Here is a 19038-nt window from a genome sequence, read left to right as displayed (position 1 = left end):
CCTGGGCAGGGCCATGGCATTGTAGGGGCCGCTGGAGCCAAGGACTGGGCTGGGGGCTTTCTCGATCTGAAGACAGACCTGCGGGGTGATACATTTGTTGGGAATGAACCATTGACACCAGAAGTGAGGGCAGGATATTTGGGTGAGTACTTCTCTTTTCTGCTGGGTTCTTTCAGCTTTGGGGAACCAGGGAGTCACTCAGACTGACTTTCAAAATAATAATGAAAGCAATTAAGCAACAACGTGAACAAACTCAGTTTAAATATGGTTATAATAGTCTTCATTTTTCCCTTACTAACCCTTCACCTGTGTATTAATCATGTTTTTATTTTCTGTACCTTATGATGCTTTGACATCTTGTGGCCTTGCTAACCCTGGAGAGACTGCTTCTCCCAGGGCCAGCTAATTCCTACAGGTAGGAAACAACTTGCCTGGGAGCAGGCCTTCCATAGGCCAACTGGCCAATCCAGATACTGCATCCCAACCACGCTTTTATCTAACTTTCACACACCAGGCCAGTATCCACCCTGACGTAAATCACCCCAGGCCCAGGTACTAGATAACTGAAGACCACCTCTATAGCCCAGAACCTGCCAACATTATTCAAACCGTCCAGTCCTAAGCTTGCTCCAACTTGCCTTGCCTCCCTCATTCCTTCCCACCGAAACTGCAGTAACGGCTCTGGGCCATTCTCCCCTTGCTCCTTCCACCCTGGGGCTTCTCCCATCTGGCCCTGCATGGCCTGCTGTGGCGCCTAATTTGGGGAGCTGTGAGTGATAAACTTTTTTCAATGGCAGTGACTTCTCTGTGTTGTTACTCAGTTATACCTATAAATTAAATCCCGAGTCCATTTTAAAACAACCTGCCTCATCGGTGGAAGGACCAGCCCCTCCTCCGTGAGGCTTCATCCCCTTGAATTGTCCAGGAACTCCAGGGTTGATTCAGTCTCAAGAGTTCTCAGATACCAAGCACAGAGGAAATGAGGCTGGTCAATCCACAACTGCTGTTGCTTCTCTCTGCCTCGTGGTGTCTTGTCCTGCGCAGTCCTGGGGATGCTGTCCATCCAAGCCGATGCCAGTCTCAGGAGCAGAATGGCCTCACCCTTGCGCTTGGGGTTATAGCTCTTCTAGTTCACATTCAAAGAGTCAGCCTGTCTCAAGGCACGAACTGACTCCAAGAGCCCTGGGATAGGAGTGCTTCCAGGTTCTACCTCCTCATAGATCTAGAACCACCACCCTCCACCCTGCCTCACCCATGACCCTTGGCTGGGGGTGGGCTCAGTACACAAAGATTATTATTAAACTTTCAAAACACAAGATCTTATTAAATACTTTCCTCGGGAAAATGGGTGCTATTCATCGTGCATCTACCCTTACCCTTCTAAGGGAGACTGCCCTCTGATTTTTTTCCTTGTTTTCCTTTTCTTTTTCTTTACTGAGCAAGTATTATGTGCCAGGCACTGTTCTAAGTGCATGGCACATATTAACTTATTTTTATCTCATTTTATCCTCCCAACAACCCTGTAAGTAGGTATTTTTATCATCTCTATTTTACAGATGAAGAAACTGAGCCCAGGAGACTTTAAATAACTTCTCCCAGGGTCACAGACTAGTAGGTGGAACCCAGGTAGTCCAGCCCCAAATCTGTGCTTAGTAACCACTGCACTTACACTGCAGCACCTACACTACTGCCTTCAACGTGGTTTTCTGTTCTTCAGTGTCAGTTGGCCCTCTGCAGCTGCGGGTTCCACGTTTATGATCCATCGTTGGTTGAATCCCCAGATTTGGAAGCCAGGGATACCAAGGGCCAACTGTGGGACTTTGAGCGTCTGTGGTGGATTTTGGTATCAGGGCAGGTCCTGGAACCAATCTCCTGCGGATATGTAGAGATGATGACTGTACTGCAAAATAGCTGGCAAATTTGCTCACTGAATAAGAAGAAATAACCCAAAGCTGAATCTCTAGTTAGGCACCCATACCACTATATACACACACACAGATGTATGTGTGTGTTGTGTACATGTAGAAGTAAATATAATCTTGATTGCCTACTATGCTACTATCATTCAGATCTTAGTTTAGATCTCACTAACATGGTGCTAAGCATTTTACATCCACGGTCTTATTTAATCCTCAAAACCCCTCTATAAGGTTGGTATTGTCCCAGTTTTTTTTTTTAGACGAGAAGACTGAGGCTCAGACACATGAAGTAATTTACTCAAGATTACACAGACAGGAAGAAGTAATACTCGGATTAAAACCTTGTCTCTCTGATTTCAAAGGGCAATTTCTTAACCCTTGTACTTCAGGAATATACATGAAGAAACAGGAGAGTGATTCAGCCTCTTCATCCTTCCTCTCATGGGCTATAGAGTCTTGGACATCTGTTTTGCTCATTCACTTTCAACTGCTCTGAGCAAAGAAGGTCATGCGGAGGAGGGATAAATTGGGAGATTGGGACCGACATATACACACTACTATACATAAAATAGGTAACGAATAAAAACCTATTGTATAGCACAGGGAACTCTACTCAGTACTCTGTAATGACCTATATGGGAAAAGAATCTAAAAAAGTGGATATATGTATATGTATAACTGATTCATTTTGCTGTACAGTACAAACTAACCTAACATTGCAAATCAACTGTACTCCAATAAAAATTAATTCAAAAAAAATAAACAAAAAGGTCAAATTGGGTCAATGAGTCATCTTCAGAGCATTCCTGCGAGGTGGCTCCTGGCTCCCACCCAATCCCTGGTCCAATTTCCTGCAGCATTTCCTCCAGCGTTTCATCAGTGTAGGAACAGAGGGCAGGGAACCTCAACCACAGGAGTTGTGAAGTATGTAGATAACCTCAGTGATATCTTGAAGCAGAGATGTTTTCAAGTCTCCTGCTTTTTTTTTTCTTGAGGTATAGTAGATTTACAATAACATATTTGTTTCAGGTGTACAAGATAGTGGTTCAAAAGTTTTATATATTATGCTCCATTTATAGTTATTATAAAATATTGGCTATATTCTCTGTGCTGTACAATCACCACTCCTTATGGGTTTTTTATTTAATTAATTAATTTCTGGCTGCGTTGGGTCTTCGTTGCTGCGCATGGGCTTTCTCTAGTTGCGGCGAGCGGGGTCTACTCTTCGTTGTGGTGTGCGGGCTTCTCATTGCGGTGGCTTCCCTTGTTGCAGAGCATGGGCTCCAGGTGCACGGGCTCAGTAGTTGTGGCATGTGGGCTCAGTAGTTGTGGTGCATGGGCTTAGTTACTCCTCAGCATGTGGGATCTTCCTGGACCAGGGCTCGAACCCGTCCGTGTTGCCTACATTGGCAGGCGGATTCTTAACCACCGTGCCACCAGGGAAGTCCACCACTCCTCATGTTTAAATTTCAGTATTTTTATTAGGCTGTGTCTCCATGCTGACTGAGTTGTACTACCTTACCAAACTTTTTCATTGAAACGTATCTTTAATCTTTTCTACCAAATTTTTCTGCAAAAATTTTCACACTTTGAGAAAAGTTAATAGTACAATGAATATCCATATACCCTTCACCTAGATTTATCAGTTGTTAACATTTGCCATATTTGCTTCTCTCTCTTTATATATATATACACATATATATATAAAGAATAACATACATATGTATATATTATTTTATCAGTAAGGATTCTCCAGAGAAACAAAGCCCATAGGATATATCTATATGTATATCTGTATCTGTATCTCTATATAGATACATAATTCTTTTTCTCTCTTTTCCTATCTATCTACCTAGCTAGCTAGCTATCATCTATAAAGAGATTGGTTTTAAGAAGTTGGGTCATGCAATGTAGGGGCTGCCAAGTCTGAAACAGGGCACGCTGGCAGTCTTGAGGCATCTGCTGCTTTATTTTTAATCTTCGTGCAAACTTTGCCTTCTTCTTACTAATGTATTCAATTTCATTTTACTCTTTAAAAAGAAGGTAGTCTCCTTTATAAACCCTTAGGTGAACTGAGCCTCAGGAAGATGTTTACCCTTCAGTACGCGGCTGCTTCGTCCTGCGCATGCGTGTTGTCCACAGTTCGAGAAATGCAGTCTTGTACCCTGACGGCAGGATTTGTACTCCTCGGAGCACATGGCTGCTCTTCTCGGGAGAAGGTCTTCTGGCCGTCTCCATGCATCTTTGCTGCTAACCCAGCTTCCCACCGTCTCTGCCGCCTTTTCCCCTGGGTTTTACCTTCGTTCAGCAGCCATTGTGTTCCTAACTCCAAGCCCCGCGCTCGCTCTCTCCTCAGGCTACACGGTGACCTGGCTGCCCTCCCGACGGACCACGTCGCTGCTGGCAGCTGGAGCCCCCCGATACCAGCACGTGGGGCGGGTGTTGCTGTTCCAAGAGCCAAAGGGCGGAGAACCTTGGAGCCAAATCCAGAAAATAGATGGGATCCAGGTGAGCGTGATTGCAGGGGCGTCCGCCCAAGAGGGGGTTGGAGTGACACTAGTTATGCTTCCTGCTGTCTTCCGAACATGCATCCACTTGCTGAGCATACGCCCTGTGCCGAGCACTGTCACATTTGTTCCCCTGCAAAGCCTCTGAGGTTAGCCTTGTCATCCCCACTTGCCAACTTAAGATCCCAACTTGTCTGAATTCATACGGGCTCTAAGTGGGATCCAGGACTTGGACCTTCATTTGAAGGCTTAGAGTAGGATGGATATGGTGCACTTCATGGGGAGGGAGGTGTCCTGCTCTAGGTTTCTTCCTCAAACGTCTTCCTCTCCCTGCAGGTTGGCTCTTATTTTGGTGGCGAGCTGTGTGGTGTTGACATGGACCAAGATGGGGAGACAGAGCTGCTGCTGGTTGGAGCCCCCCTGTTCTATGGCGAGCAGAGAGGAGGCCGGGTGTTCGTCTACCAGAGAAAAAAGGTGGGGACCAGGACAATGCGTGGAGAATGTGGGAGAAGGAGACTCCCGTGCCTTCTCAGGTCTCAGTTATTCTGAAAGCCTTCCCCTGCCTGATCCTGTGTTAATCAGACCTTTAGAACAACGACAAACAATAGCAAATATGTGGAGGTGGGTAAAATGTGTGCAAGGCCCAGTGCCAAACTTTTTATATATAGAATACCTCGTTTGATTCTCATAATCACCTTCTGGGATACTATGAGCTTTATTTTACAAATGGGAACGTCGCAGCTCAGCAAGGCTGGGCAACTTTCCAAAGGCACAAAGTCACACAGATAACAAAGGTGGGGAATTCCCTGGTGGTCCAGTGGTTAGTGCTGAGTGACTGAGCTGGGACCTGTCGCCTTGCTCCTTCCTAGCTGGGGTTCGACATGGTCTCAGAGCTGCACGGGGATCCCGGCTACCCCCTTGGGCGATTTGGAGCAGTCATCGCTGCCCTGACGGACATCAATGGGGATGAGCTGACAGACGTGGCCGTGGGAGCCCCTCTGGAAGAGCAGGGGGCTGTGTACATCTTCAATGGGCAGCAAGCGGGGCTGAGCCCCTGGCCCAGTCAGGTGAGGTACCCCGCCTGCCAATCAGAACCCATTCCCAGGCACCTGGCAGCCACCAAGCCCCAACCCCACTCCTCAGCCCGACTCTTCCCGCCCTTCCGCCTGTCCTCTCCCCAGCTTAGCATGAATTTCTCTCTTGGTCTCAGCGGATAGAAGGGACCCGGATGCTCCCAGGAATTCGATGGTTTGGACGCTCCATCCATGGGGTGAAGGACCTTGGCGGGGACGGCCTGGTAGATGTGGCTGTAGGGGCTGAGAGCCAGGTGATCATGCTGAGGTAAGATGGGACTCCTGAGTCCTACCTGGGGATGATTTCAGTCCTCATCCTTTCAGCAGTTACGATGTACTAGGCATCGTGCTAAATGCTTATCGACATGGGCGCATTTGGTCCTCGGCTCAACCCCGTGAGTTTGGTTTTCCTTTTGCATGGCTTTGTGTCTGGCTCCAGGTTAAACAGCTGCTATTCAGTGACAGACTGGGATTTGAACCCAGGCCTATCTAACACTAAAACCTCCTAGAGAGACGAGGGATGTCTTTAGAACCTGCTGACCTGGATTCAAGTCGAAGCTCTGCCGTTGACTTCTTGGGTGATCTTACCCCAGTCACTTCACTTCTCAAGACCTCAGTTTCTTCATCTTTGAAATGGTGATGGCATTTCCTGCCTGACCCAGATCTTAGAGTCACTGGAAGACTCATGTAACATCATCTAGTGACTAGATACTGTCTTCAATACGGAACAAGGCATTGGCTACAGTGTATATGTGGGGAAACATATAATAAAGAAGTAAAACAAATAAATAGATCATTACAATTGTGATAAGTGCCATGAGGGGCATGAACAGGGTTCTGTGAGACAGAATAGCAGGGGAGACTACTATAGACTGGGTGGCCAAGAAAGACCTTTCTGAGGAACTGGGACTTGAAAGATGAGAAAGAGCCAGGCTTGCAGAAATCTGGGGTAAGAGCTTTCTATGTCGAAATCCCAGGAGGTGCCAAGGCGGTAAGGCAGGCCAAAGTGTGACTTGTTCAAGGCACGGAAATAGGATCAGTGTGGTAGGAGGTGAGACTGGAGAGGAGGGACTTCCCTGGTGGTCCAGTGGGTAAGACTCTGTGCTCCCAATGCAGGGGGCCCGGGTTCAGTCCCTGGAGGGGAACTAGATCCCACAAGCCGCAGCTAAAGATACCCCCGCATGTGGCACCGAAGATCCCACGTGCCACAACTAAGACGCAGCGCAGCCAAAAAAAAAAAAAAAGACTGGAGAGGCAGGTGGTATGGCACAGACAGTGAAAAGTTTAGATTTTATTCTGAATACGATGGGACATCCTTGAAAGGTTACTGGCATGGAAGCTCAATATCTTTGTTCCCTGACCAGGGATCGAACCTGGGCCATCGGCAATGAAAGCTCGGAGACCTAACCACTAGACCACCAGGGAATTCCCTGACTTTTCTTTTTATAAATTTATTCATTCATTCATTCATTCATTTTTATTTTTAGCTGCGTTGTGTCTTCGTTGCTGCGTGCCAGCTGTCTTTAGTTGTGACGAGCGGAGGCTACTCTTCGTTGAGGCACGCGGGCTTCTCATTGCGGAGCACAGGCTCTAGGCATGCGGGCTCAGTAGTTGTGGCACGTGGGCTCAGTAGTTGTGGCACACAGGCTTAGTTGCTCCGCAGCATGTGGGATCTTCCCAGACCAGGGCTCGAACCCGTGTCCCCTGCATTGGCAGGCGGATTCTTAACCACTGCACCACCAGGGAAGTCCCGACTTTCCTTTTTACAAGCTCATTCTTCTGTGTGAGAAATGGGTCAGAAGGCTGCTAGGAAGAATTATCATTATGGGGAGCCCTAATGAATTATCATTATTATTTTTGTTGCAAAGAGACAGTGACATTGAGGTCTGCTTTAGGGAAGGGGAGTCCTCTGGACTCTGCTAGCTGGAGCCCCAGGTCTGGCTGGGGATGGCAGTTGAGGCCGAGGGAGAGCGTTGGTTGTTTCCTTCCCTGAAGCTCCCGGCCTGTGGTGGATATCATCACAACCATGTCCTTCTCCCCGGCCGAGATCCCAGTGCATGAAGTCGAGTGCTCGTATTCCACCAGCGACAAGAAGAAGGAAGGCGTTAACATCACAGTCTGTTTCCAGGTCAAGTCTCTCATCTCCCAGTTCAAAGGTCAGTGCTGTCTTCCTGCTTCCCAGCGCAGCTGCCTGCCCCAAATCCAGGCTCATGGCCCCAGGATCCGCCATCATTCAACTCTTGCCTTTCCACCCTGCCCAGGGCACCTGGTTGCCAACCTCACTTACACTCTGCAGCTGGATGGCCATCGGACCAGAAGCCGGGGGTTGTTCCCAGAAGGGAAACATGAGCTCAACAGGAACACAGCTGTCACCTCAGTCAAGTCCTGCACTGGGTTCTGGTTCCACTTCCCGGTAAGGAGCCAGCAAGGCTGCTCAGGGGAGGGAAGGGGTGGACGAGCTGACCGCAGCGGGAGGCAGCCCCAGTGCCAGGCTCGGCTCCATCGCTGTCCAGCACAGGTCACAGGTCACCTTGATCTCCTGGTCCTACCGTTTCCTCTTCCGTATCACAGTAGTAACAATACCTTCAGCATATTTTCTTCTAGTCCTTAATCCACATCCATAGGCGTTTTAAACATGATTACAATTGTAAAGTGCTTACCATTTTATCCCTACTCTTTTCACGCATCATGTATTAATGCTGCAGCTCAGTTTTCAGATTACTTTTAATGGCCACAGAATATTCGGTCCTATGGAATATTCAGGCACGGTGGTGTGTCATTATTTGCCAGGTACATGTGGTCACTTATTATTATTATTATTAAAATATTTATTTATTTATTTGGCTGCACCAGGTCTTAGTTGCGGCACTCGGTATCTTCGTTTGCTGTGTGGGTGTTTTATTATTAACATCCATCCCAGGGCTTCCCTGGTGGTGCAGTGGTTAAGAATCCACCTGCCAATGCAGGGGACATGGGTTCGAGCCCTGGTCCAGGAAGATCCCACATGCCGCGGAGCAACTAAGCCCGTGCGCCACAACTACTGAGCCCGAGTGCCACAACTGCTGAAGCCCGAGTGCCTAGAGCCTGTGCTCTGCAACAAGAGAAGCCACCGCAATGAGAAGCCCACGCACCACACAAAGAGTAGCCCCCCGCTCGCCACACCTAGAGAAAGCCTGCACGCAGCCACGGGGACCCAACGCAGCCAGAAATAAATAAATAAATGTATTTTTAAAAAATCCATCCCAGAAAGACGTTTTTTAAGTTCTTGTTAGTTTAGATAACTGCCAAAATACCCAAATTCCGTTTGCTTATACCTGTTCTGTATGAAATAAGATTGATACTAAATTTTATTCTGGCCTCAAATATTTCATAAGAGACTGAATATGTGATTGGTGTACTCAGTATAAGATTTTGAAGTTTGTTTTCAAGTTTTTATTATGGGGAATTTCAGACATACAAAAGTAGAAAAAGAGTTTAATGAACCACCAAACAGCCATCACCCATTTTCAACAATTATCAGCTCACGATCTCATTTCATTCAGAGACTCTCTGCCTCCTCACACCCGTAACCCGCATTACAAGATTTGGAAATATTAAACATAAATTTGCCAGAGAAGAGGCACTGTGACATGATGGAAAGACTTTAGACTTGGGAGTTGGACAGGTCTGGGTTCACTTCCTAGTTCTAGTCCTTAGGAAAATTGTGTCACCTTTTTACACCTCACTTTCCTCATCTCTAATGTGGGGATAATAATGCCTACCTCTTCGAATTGGGGGAAACTTTAGGTGAGGACAAAAAGTCCTCCAAAGTGAGCGTCTCCAAAGTGTCCGGTGCTGGCAATAACATAAAAGACTGAGACCCACCCCTCTTCTCAAGGAACTGGGATATTCTACTTATTCTAGAGTATTCTTTTCTTGTGCAAACTTTGATAATGGTTGCCTAGAGGAGTTTGACAGAGATTCAGGGACTTCTGTTAGGACTCAGTGGGGAAAAGTGCCATGGTTGATGACTGATGTCTGCCTTGGGATTGGGGCTGAGGGATGAGCACTCGTACTGAGAAGCAAGCTGGGCATATTATAAACACCTGATGTATAGTAAACATATTTCCACTCCTGGTAAGGTCTCGGACAACTAGCTACTGGAATTTCATCCTTTATAAAGTATGGACAAGTTGTGCCTTTAATTGGAAGTGTGGTAAAGGTTAAACTCATGACATAGGGTGTATTCTTATTGCCCTCAGGTGTGCACTCAAGACCTCATCTCTCCCATCAATGTCTCCCTAAATTACTCTCTCTGGGAGGAAGAAGGGACACCGAGGGACCAAAGGGCGGTAAGAAGAGATCAGCTGGAGAAACTGATAAGAAATAAGGGAGAATAGAAATTCAATTTAGCAGGACTGTATTACATTGGCTTCAAGCAATAGAAACGAAATATGCTTACTTAAGCAGAAAGGAGTCTATGGGAGTTTGTATTTAAGAGAAATTTGGAAAACTGGGATTGGGAAGATGGAGGACCAGGGTGGGTGGAGGCTCTGGGGGCTCTCAAGAGGAAGAAATAATGGATGGACTCCCCAGGGCACGGCCCCTTCCGTGCGTCCCTCTGTGCATCAGCTTCAGACCTCATTAGGCTTCTAACCTGGGGCGAATACTAACAGATGCAAATTACAGAGAGAGAACACCAGAAAGCCTAGGACCATCGCTTATCTGTGGAAGGACGGGGTATCCTAGCTAGCCTTCTCACCCAAGGGTATTCCGTTGAGGGCAGGTAGTTCCCTCAAAGCCTAATTGGGGTGCCCTTGTTATGTAAAAGAAGAGGAAAACACTCTCTATCCTAGTTTCCTGGATCACACGCTCCCTACCCAGTGCCAAAAGCCTAATTTCCTCTTCCGAAATCCTTGACACTCAGCTGGTAGTTTGGCTTCTGTCGGAAGGCAGCAGGGTCTGATGGAAAGAACCTGGGCCTGGAAGCCTGAAGATGTAGATTTTTTTTTTTTTCTGGCACAAGCAGGTCTGTATTTCTTTGGGACTGTTTCTGCATCTCTGAAATGAGTCGCAACGTTCTGAGGCCCCTTTCGGAGCTGGAGCATGGTGACTGATAAGCACACTCCTTCTTGTGGTTTTTGGCAGCTTGCACTGAGTGCCCTGCCCCGCAACCTGCCACCCACTCAGGATGTATAGGGACAACCAGCAGTTTCTCCCATTGGCACTAATTAAAAAAAAAAAAAAAAGTCAAACTGTGTGGTGCAGCAACTCAGGCTTAAAAAGAGACCTGGGAATTCCCTGGTGGTCCAGTGGTTAGGACTCCAAGCTTCCACTACAAGGGGCATGAATTCGATCCCTGTTTGGGGAGCTAAGATCCCGCAAGGTGTGTCGCCCGACCAAAAAATAATAATAAACCAATTAAAGGCTAATTTAAAAAAAGAAAGAGAGAGACCTGAGGTCACAGTTGTCAAAAAGTCTTCCTGGGGGAAGTGTCATTGGTTCCAGATCTTGCAGAATGAGTAGATTTTGGGTAGGTTGAGAGAGGAGGCACGATTTTAAGTTCGGGGGAAATGGGGAGGTGGGATTAGCGTCTGGCAGGACAACTGAGCAAGACAGAGGCCCGGGATGCCCCTTTAGGGACAGGCTGTGGTCTGGTGGGTGGTGGGAAATCTGTGTGGGAATGTTGGGGTGGCTGCGAGCAGTCAGCAGGAGCTGCCCGGAGCCCCGCCCTTAGGGGAGGGTCTGGAGGCTGCTTGGCAGATGGCCTGGAAGTGGAGGAGGCTGGAGTCTCTCGAGAACATACAGCTGATCACCCATAAAACAATCCTGTGTCACCATTACCCTCAACTGCCTAATATGGCTTGCAAGGCCAGGGGGAATCTGGACCCTGCTTCCCCCTCCTGCCCCTCCTGACACGTGGCACTCCTGCCAGTCTGAGCATCTTCCTGCTCCTTACACAGGCACAGTCTCTCTTGCCTTGGCCTTCCTGTAAACTGTTCTTTCTTCGTCTCTTTCCATTCTCTTCACCTGGCTCCCTCCTCCTCACCCTGTGGATTTCAGTTGAGATGCCATCCCTTCAGGAAGCTTCCCTGATCTCCAAGCGTAGGATAGGATCCCCTTCTACATCCTCTAAACATACCCTGTACTTGTCCCATCCTCACACTTGAGGATGCCAGGCCGTTTCTCCCACCAGCCTGGGAGGACGGGCAGTGTGTCTGTTTTGATCTCTGGTGGGGAGTGGGGTCTGGCCCAGAGCAGAAATTCTGCAAATGTTGAAAAAACTGGCCTTGATCTGATAAGAGATGGAGAGCTGGGGTTCACAGAGGAGAACCACAGGAGGAGCTAGTCCCAGGCAGGTGAGTCTAGAGGCTGTGCGGCCAGGTGTTGCTCCCAGCAGAGGCTGGGAGAACCTGGGGGAGCTGCTCGGTCAAGGCCCAGATCTCGTGGCCAGGACAGGAAGTGGACACCCTGAGCCTCCCTCAAGGAACTGCCACCCGAGGAGTGTGGCACAGACAGCCTTGGGCTGAGTCGGGAGGTTGGGGCCTGCCCCGGGAAGGCGTTGGCTCCTGAGAGGGCCCTGACCACAGCCAGCCCAGCTGAGCACCAAGCTCTGAGCCCCTCCAGCTCTCCTCCATCAGTTCTGCTACCTCAACTATTCTCCCCTGTCTCCCTCTCCTCCGTGCTCAGCAGGGCAAGGACATCCAGCCCATCCTGAGACCCTCACCACACTCGGAGACCAAGGAGGTAAGAGGGGAAGAGAGGCAGACAGAGAGACCAAGGTCCAGTCCTCCTGGGTGTGGGGATCTGAGCCTCCTGGTCCTTTCTTCTTGGCCTTTCAGATCCCTTTTGAGAAGAACTGCGGAGAGGACAAGAAGTGTGAGGCTGACCTGGGGCTGACCTCCACTGCAAGGTCTGTAAGGCCTCCTATTTCACTTGATGTTTGCCCGAGGCAGCTCCTGTGTATAGAAAGAACATAGGACTTTAGGTCGGAAGACCCCCACGGTCACTGACTCCGTTTGTCGTCTGGGCCTTTAGTGTCCCGCTCTGAGAAATGCTGGTGCCTTGCAGCTCTCCTATCAGGAACAGATGAGATCGCAAAACTTAAAGCCTGTGCATAGGAGCTTATTTTTGTGTATTTCTTTTTTCTGGCCTACTGGATCCCTCAGTTCTGAAAGTCCCCACCTCTGATCCTGCTTCCTCTGTTAGCCTCCATAACTTTGCCCTGATCCTCCCCCCAGATCCAGAGTCCTGCATCTGACCCCCTCCACCAGCCTCTCTGTGGGGCTGACACTGAGTAACTTGGGAGAAGATGCTTACTGGGTCCACCTCAGCCTGAGCTTCCCTCGAGGACTCTCCTTCCGCAAAGTGGAGACACTCAAGGTGAGCGAGAGGGTGGGGTCTGCCCGCAGACCACGTGCCAGGCTTGTCCTGCCTCTTGGAGCCCCAGGCGGTCAGGACAGCCTGAAGATGTGGGTGGAAGTCTTCGGACCACCTCTGGGTTCTCAGCCTGATGGCCACGCTCGAGCTGTGTGAGCTGAGATACAAGGTTCATCCTCTGTGAGCCTTGGATTCGCGACCAAGAACTGAGGCTGGGGACATCACAGGGTTAGAGGGTCCCATGAAATGGAGAGTGTGACAGAGGCTCATAGACCTGGTGACCAAGAAGGTGTGCACAGGTTCAGGGAGACTGAGCTACCTTCCTCCTAAAGGTGACCAACTTGTCTTTGAGGGATGGCCTGGGTTGTTTTATTATTTTATTTTATTTTTTCTTCTAATTTTATTGAGATATAATTGACATACAGCACTGTATAAGTGGAAGGTGTACAGCATAATGATTTAACTTACATATATCATGAAATGATCATCACAGTAAGTTTAATGCATATGCATCATCTCATACGGATACAAAATTAAAGAAACAGAAAAAACATTTTTGTGTGTGATGAGAACTCCTAGGATTTACTCTCTTGAGCTGTACAACTTTTATTTTTTAAATTATTGTTACAAAATCACACAAGCTGTGCAGTGCATGTGATACATGATCACCGCAGAAACTTGGAAATTACAGAGAAGTTTAAAGAAGACAAACACCCGTACTTATACAACCCACAATTATGACTTTTAATATTTTGGTGTTTATCCTTCTGTTTATCTCTACACATAGGTATAAATTTTTGATACATTGTATATTTATTCTCTATTTTAACTAATTGGCATTTTGCTCTCCATATGGTTATTTTTCCTCCATGTTTTTTTTAATTTTGAATTAAAAAAAAATGTTGAGCCATACAATATTTGTCTTTTTGTGTCTGTCTTACATCACTTAGCATGATGTTCTTCACCTTAGCGTTATGTTTTTGAGGTTCATCCCTGTGATAGCAGGTATGAATTTCATTCCTTTTTAAGGCTAGTATTCCATCACATGGATATACCACCTTTTGCTTATTCATTCATCTGTCGACGGATCCTTGAATTATTCTTTTTTTTTTTTTTTTTTTTGGCGGGCCTCTCACTGTTGTGTCCCCCCACCCCGCTGCGGAGCAACAGGCTCCGGACGCTCAGGCTCAGCAGCCATGGCTCACGGGCCCAGCCGCTCCGCGGCACGTGGGATCCTCCCAGACCGGGGCACGAACCCACGTCCCCTGCATCGGCAGGCGGACTCCCAACCACCGCGCCACCAGGGAAGCCCCGAATTATTCTTACACAGCAACACTAAATGCTTTCTTAAGGGGCATCTAGTAGAGTGATTGAGAACTTGAGATCTGGGGTCAAACAGACCTGTATTTCAAGTTCCTACCAGATCCCTGCCGGGATACCCAGTTGTGAGACTGGGGGGAAGTCTCTCGACTGCTCTGAGCCTCTATTTCCTTACCTAACTTTCTTCCCAATCTGAACTGAAATCTGTCACTTCCAGACAGTGATGAAGATGAAGGGTTTTGTCCTCTTTAGCCCAGGATCAAGTTTATTTTGTAAATGGTTGCTGAATGTGTGGATGTAGCAGCATTTTAACTCTCTCCTGTGATTGTACCACGATTCACTGAACCATTCCCACCTCTTCGGATTGTTTGATCACTTCCAGTTTTTCCCTGTGATAAACAGGATTGCAGTGAACATCTTTGTACTGAACCCCTGGCTGAACCCCTGACTCTTCGGCCCCACCTTTCTGCAAATGTGCCCTGGCCAGGGGGGGGAGGGGGCCTGAGGGTTGGTGGCCTCTGGGGAGCCCTTAGCCTTGCCCACTAAAACGCTCCTTCTCTCTCTTCTCACCCCCAGCCCCACAGCCAGATACCTGTGAGCTGCGAGGAGCTTCCTGAGGAGAACAAGCTTCAGAACAGGGCCCTCTCTTGCAACGTGAGCTCTCCCATCTTCAAAGCAGGCAGCTTGGTGAGTGCTTCCAGCCCCCAGGAGTCAAGCAGCCAAGGGGCTGTAAGCTCAGGAGGGGAGGGAGCTCCTGGCTCTGGGGAAGGTGAAGGTGATTGGAAAGGCAGGGCTTATCCCTACCCCAAGAGAATGTGTGCAGAGGTGTCCTGTGTCGTGTTTGAGAGCCTGGACTTTGGAATCAGAGAAACCCAGGGTTAGGTCATTCATTTTGTGACCTTACACACATGACTTAACTACTCAGAACCTCAGTATCCTCATCTCTACAATGGGGATAAAACACCCAGCCCAGGGCTTGAGATAAGCTGTCACTGTGACTATGGCAGTGGGAGCATGGGGGCTGTGAGGGGCTAAGGTGGCCCCCTGAGGGCCAGGCACCTTCCTTCTTCATTCCCCTCTCCTCCCCTGACAGGTTGACATCCAGGTGATGTTTCATACGCTGCTGAACGGCTCCTGGGGGGACTTTGTCGAGGTGCACGCCAATGTGAGCTGGTGAGCAGGCCCCGAGCAGGCCCCATGCAGGCCCCTGCCAGCATCCCCGCCTGCCCTGGCCTCAGACTGTCACACAGTCCTGGCCAAGCCGTCTCCTAACACTGCCCTCTACCTTGCCCCCTGCAGCAAAAATGAGGACTCAGGCCTCCTGGAGGACAACTCGGCCACCACCAGCATCCCAGTCATGTACCCCATCAACATCCTCACCAAGGAGTGAGTCCTGAGCAGCCGTCCCCCGTCTCCTCCCACCTCAGCCTCCCCATCCAGGGCCCCAGCCTTCCTCCCAGGGCTACCCCTCAAAGCCCCCCTCACCTCTTTCTTAGAGCCCCAGGGTGATTAGAACTGATTCTAGCTACAATCTCAGCAGTTTTCAACACTCAGTAGAGTGGAGGCCCTGGAAGAGCTCTGAGTCAGATCAATACTTACTGACAGAAGAAAATGTGACTGAATGCTGACCTGATGTGAGCTTCTGCTCCAGCTGCACTGCGCAGCTGAGGGCTTCCCCTGGAGCTTTCGACACCTCGCAAGGCACCTTGCCTCTCTCTGATTTACTGATGAACAACGAGGCTCAGAGAAGGGAGGAATCTGCCCAGAGTAGTACAGCTAGGAAGTACTGACACCAGGATCTGAACTTAAGTCTGTCTGACTCCAAACTCCAGCCAAGCTCTTGAACATTTCCAGCCGTGCTAGATTCCCTCTTCCCTGGGACCAAGAGTGCTGGAAGAGATAGAAAAGTTTTCACAATGACCCTTGCCCACAGAGAGTTTATGGTCAGGTTGGAGAACCCAAACACACAGAGTGAGTGTCTCAGAATGCTGTGGCAGGAAGGACCCATGGAGATCACTAGTTGGGTTTTCTCATTTACAGAAAAGAGGATGAAGCCAGAAAAGGGAAGTGGCATTTTTAAGTCGGCTCAGTGAGATAAGGGCGGGACCGTGTCTGAGCCAGGGTCCCCGGTGCTTTTGAACATAAATGCCAAACACAATATTGTCTGAGGTGTGATATGAAATTAGAGCCAGGAAAGATGATGTGAGTTGGAGGAGACTTGAAAGGAGTCATGCAGAATAGGGGCTTGAACTGGGGACTCGAGGATGAGGAGGTTCAGATAAGGGCTAGGAAGGAAGGCAGCCATTCTCATCAGAGAGACTAGCAAAGGGGAAGGCATGGGGGCGGCAAACAGTGGGGCAGATCCGGGGAGCAGGGAGTGGGCAGGCCCAGAAGATGGTAGGTGTTTGTGGGGAGCAGTGGGCAGGCAGACTCGGAAGCGGGCAGGTCTGGATATGGGGGAGCTTTGGACCTGACCCTTGAGGGCAGTAGGGAGCCATTGATGGATTCGGAGGAGGAGCGTGGCAGGATCAGAGAGTGATATTAGGAAGGTCATTAGACGGATGGGTGGGAGAGTGAGCCAGAGGCTGGTGCACTTCCCGAGGAGATGAGCAGTGGGGACCAACGACAGTGGAGGCCCCGGTGAGGTGGCGTCTAGTGGGGAGAACACAGCTCCAAAAGCCATCCACTTGTGTTCCAGTCCTTGTCCCCCACTGCAGGACTCTGGGCAAGACTGACCCCTTCAGTGAGCCCTAGTTTCCAAAGGGCAAGAGCAGAGCGATGTCAGGATGATATGAGATCATGCCTGTGCCGTCTCTAGCACAGTGGCGGGCAACTCCGAGGCTTCCCCTGGCCCAGGGCCCCCTGGGTGACTGGGTTGCTGTCTTCTCCAGCTTCTTCAGCTGCTCCTCTCTCTCCACAGCCAGGAAAACTCCACGCTCTATATCAGTTTCATCCCCAAGGGTCCCAAGATCCACCATGTCAAGCACATCTACCAGGTATGAACCTCAATGTGAAAAGGTCCTTAGAGGTTTCACGTTCAGCCCCATCCTGAAGACCAAGGATGCAGAGACCAACTAGACCCAGTCCCATCCTCAACGGGCCCAGCCCTCCACCTCGTTCTGTGATCCTTACCCTGAAATGCTCCCAGGGGTGCATACTCACCGGCTCCTTTCCAACTCTGGATAAATTATTTCTGGAATCACAGAACTTGAGAGCCAGAAGGGCTCTGAGAGAGAACATAGTTTTGGGGTTGTTGTTGTTTTATTTTATTGAAGTATAGTTGATTTACAGTGTCGTGGGTTGTTTTTGTTTTTTGAAGTAGAAAGTTCCCATTTATTTTAGGATTCAATTATACAGACATTTGATATCCTAATTGCGTTCTCAGTTAGGTACAGAATCAGATTAATGTTTTCTGGAGAGAACCTAGTTTGTTTGTTTTTTCTGTACTGTGAGGCTTTTAGGATCTTAGTTCCCCAACCAAGGATCGAACTCGGGCCAGCAGTGAAAGTGCCAAGTCCTAACTACTGGACTGCCAGGGCATTCCTGAGAACCTAGTTTTTATTCAAACATTTAATGAGCTACCATTCTAGTTTAGGTACTTTTCTAGGTGGTGGGGCATCAATAAATAAAACAGGGTCCACGACCACTCACCAAACCCAAGTTCTGAGCCTGGACCTCTATACATGCAAGCCCTGTAATTCACACCCAACCATGAGAGCTTGTAAGACAGGCAGTGTCATTCCCATTTTACAGATGAAAAATCTGAGGCATAGACAGGTCAAGTAACTTGCCCTGGTTACCCAGCTAGTAAGGGGAACAAGTCAGATTCAAGCACTTACTTGTATACAAAATCCATGTGTTTAAGTTAGTGGTCCTCATTTCTCCTGCAATGCTCGGTGCTGTAGTAGAGTCTTCATTATGGGAACTCAGAAGAGGGAGGCCGCCCCCTGAGTCTAAACCTTGAGGCGTCTAGGGCTTTCTTGAGGTAACCTCAGAGAGGAGCAGGCTCTGAACAAGCCAAGAGCATTTTCATTTTACCGTGGGGGAAACTGAGGCCCCAAAGAGGCGCCATCTTCCCTGAGGCTGCACTGAAGTCAGGGCCGACTGGGCAGTAGCCAGCAGGGAAGGACCCCGGGTAGTTCAAGCCCCTTCGGAACAAAGGTGGGAGACATCTCACCTTGACACCTCGATGTCAGGAGAGGAGGGGACTTTGGGAAGGTCAGATGTCCATTTGCATTGAAATAGAACGTTCTGAGTGACCAGTGGAGTTGGCTTCCAGTGTCTTTAACTGGGATGGCTCTGGGCTCCCTACGGGGGTCGACCAGGCCAGTCCTTTTACCACCAGAAGAGCGGGAAAGAGTCCGACAAACCCCAACTCTGTCGCTTGTGCTCTGTATGACCTTGGGCCAAGGATTCACCTGTTCATGCCTCAGTTCCCCACTGTGACAAGTGAGGTTTGGGATAAGAACTTCACAGGTGGTCGTGAGGTTTAAATGGGTCACCTGCTTCCTCTAGAGCACTTGGCGCAGTGCCTGGGGACGTGGAGGTCGCTACAGGGGTGAGGTGGGTGTCGTGCTGCAGCCCTGGCCCTCCCAGCTACTTGGAAACCTTACATTCTTGCCTCACTCGGCCTGGAACCAGCTCAACCCCTAAGCACGCTGTCTCTCTCTCTCTCTCCGCCTCTGATTAGTCACCAGAGCTAGATGCCTCCAGCATCTACAGCCATGCATTTGCCTCGCCACTGCCTGGCTTGCCAAGCAGCCACTCTTGCTAAAGACCCTAATGGTCTCCGTTTTAGCTAAACCCAACACGGCATGGGTCATGGGTGATCCTGTCCCTCCTTCCTGAAACTGTCCCATT

General features: G+C 49.0%; 1 protein-coding gene across 3 annotated transcripts in view; it reads left to right on the top strand.

Moving 5' to 3' along the window:
• Positions 1 to 19038, top strand: part of ITGAL (integrin subunit alpha L) — a 40997-nt gene that overhangs the window by 13139 nt on the left and 8820 nt on the right. For 2 of the 3 annotated variants that reach the window (XM_081257935.1, XM_081257937.1), the window contains exons 11-25: positions 10 to 142; positions 4276 to 4427; positions 4763 to 4900; positions 5296 to 5493; positions 5637 to 5767; positions 7495 to 7655; positions 7761 to 7912; positions 9741 to 9830; positions 12169 to 12225; positions 12321 to 12391; positions 12720 to 12861; positions 14755 to 14865; positions 15272 to 15351; positions 15478 to 15564; positions 17099 to 17174. In XM_081257935.1, the coding sequence (XP_081114061.1) occupies positions 10 to 142; positions 4276 to 4427; positions 4763 to 4900; positions 5296 to 5493; positions 5637 to 5767; positions 7495 to 7655; positions 7761 to 7912; positions 9741 to 9830; positions 12169 to 12225; positions 12321 to 12391; positions 12720 to 12861; positions 14755 to 14865; positions 15272 to 15351; positions 15478 to 15564; positions 17099 to 17174 (1779 nt within the window). The remainder of the gene's footprint in view (positions 1 to 9; positions 143 to 4275; positions 4428 to 4762; positions 4901 to 5295; positions 5494 to 5636; positions 5768 to 7494; positions 7656 to 7760; positions 7913 to 9740; positions 9831 to 12168; positions 12226 to 12320; positions 12392 to 12719; positions 12862 to 14754; positions 14866 to 15271; positions 15352 to 15477; positions 15565 to 17098; positions 17175 to 19038) is intronic. The other variant, XM_081257936.1, reaches the window with a different exon arrangement.

The sequence above is a fragment of the Mesoplodon bidens genome (assembly GCF_964165515.1).
Source record: "Mesoplodon bidens genome assembly, chromosome: 15".
Taxonomy (NCBI): domain Eukaryota; kingdom Metazoa; phylum Chordata; class Mammalia; order Artiodactyla; family Ziphiidae; genus Mesoplodon; species Mesoplodon bidens.
Note: the sequence above shows the minus strand (reverse complement) of the source record. Positions and strands in the feature narration are given on the sequence as shown.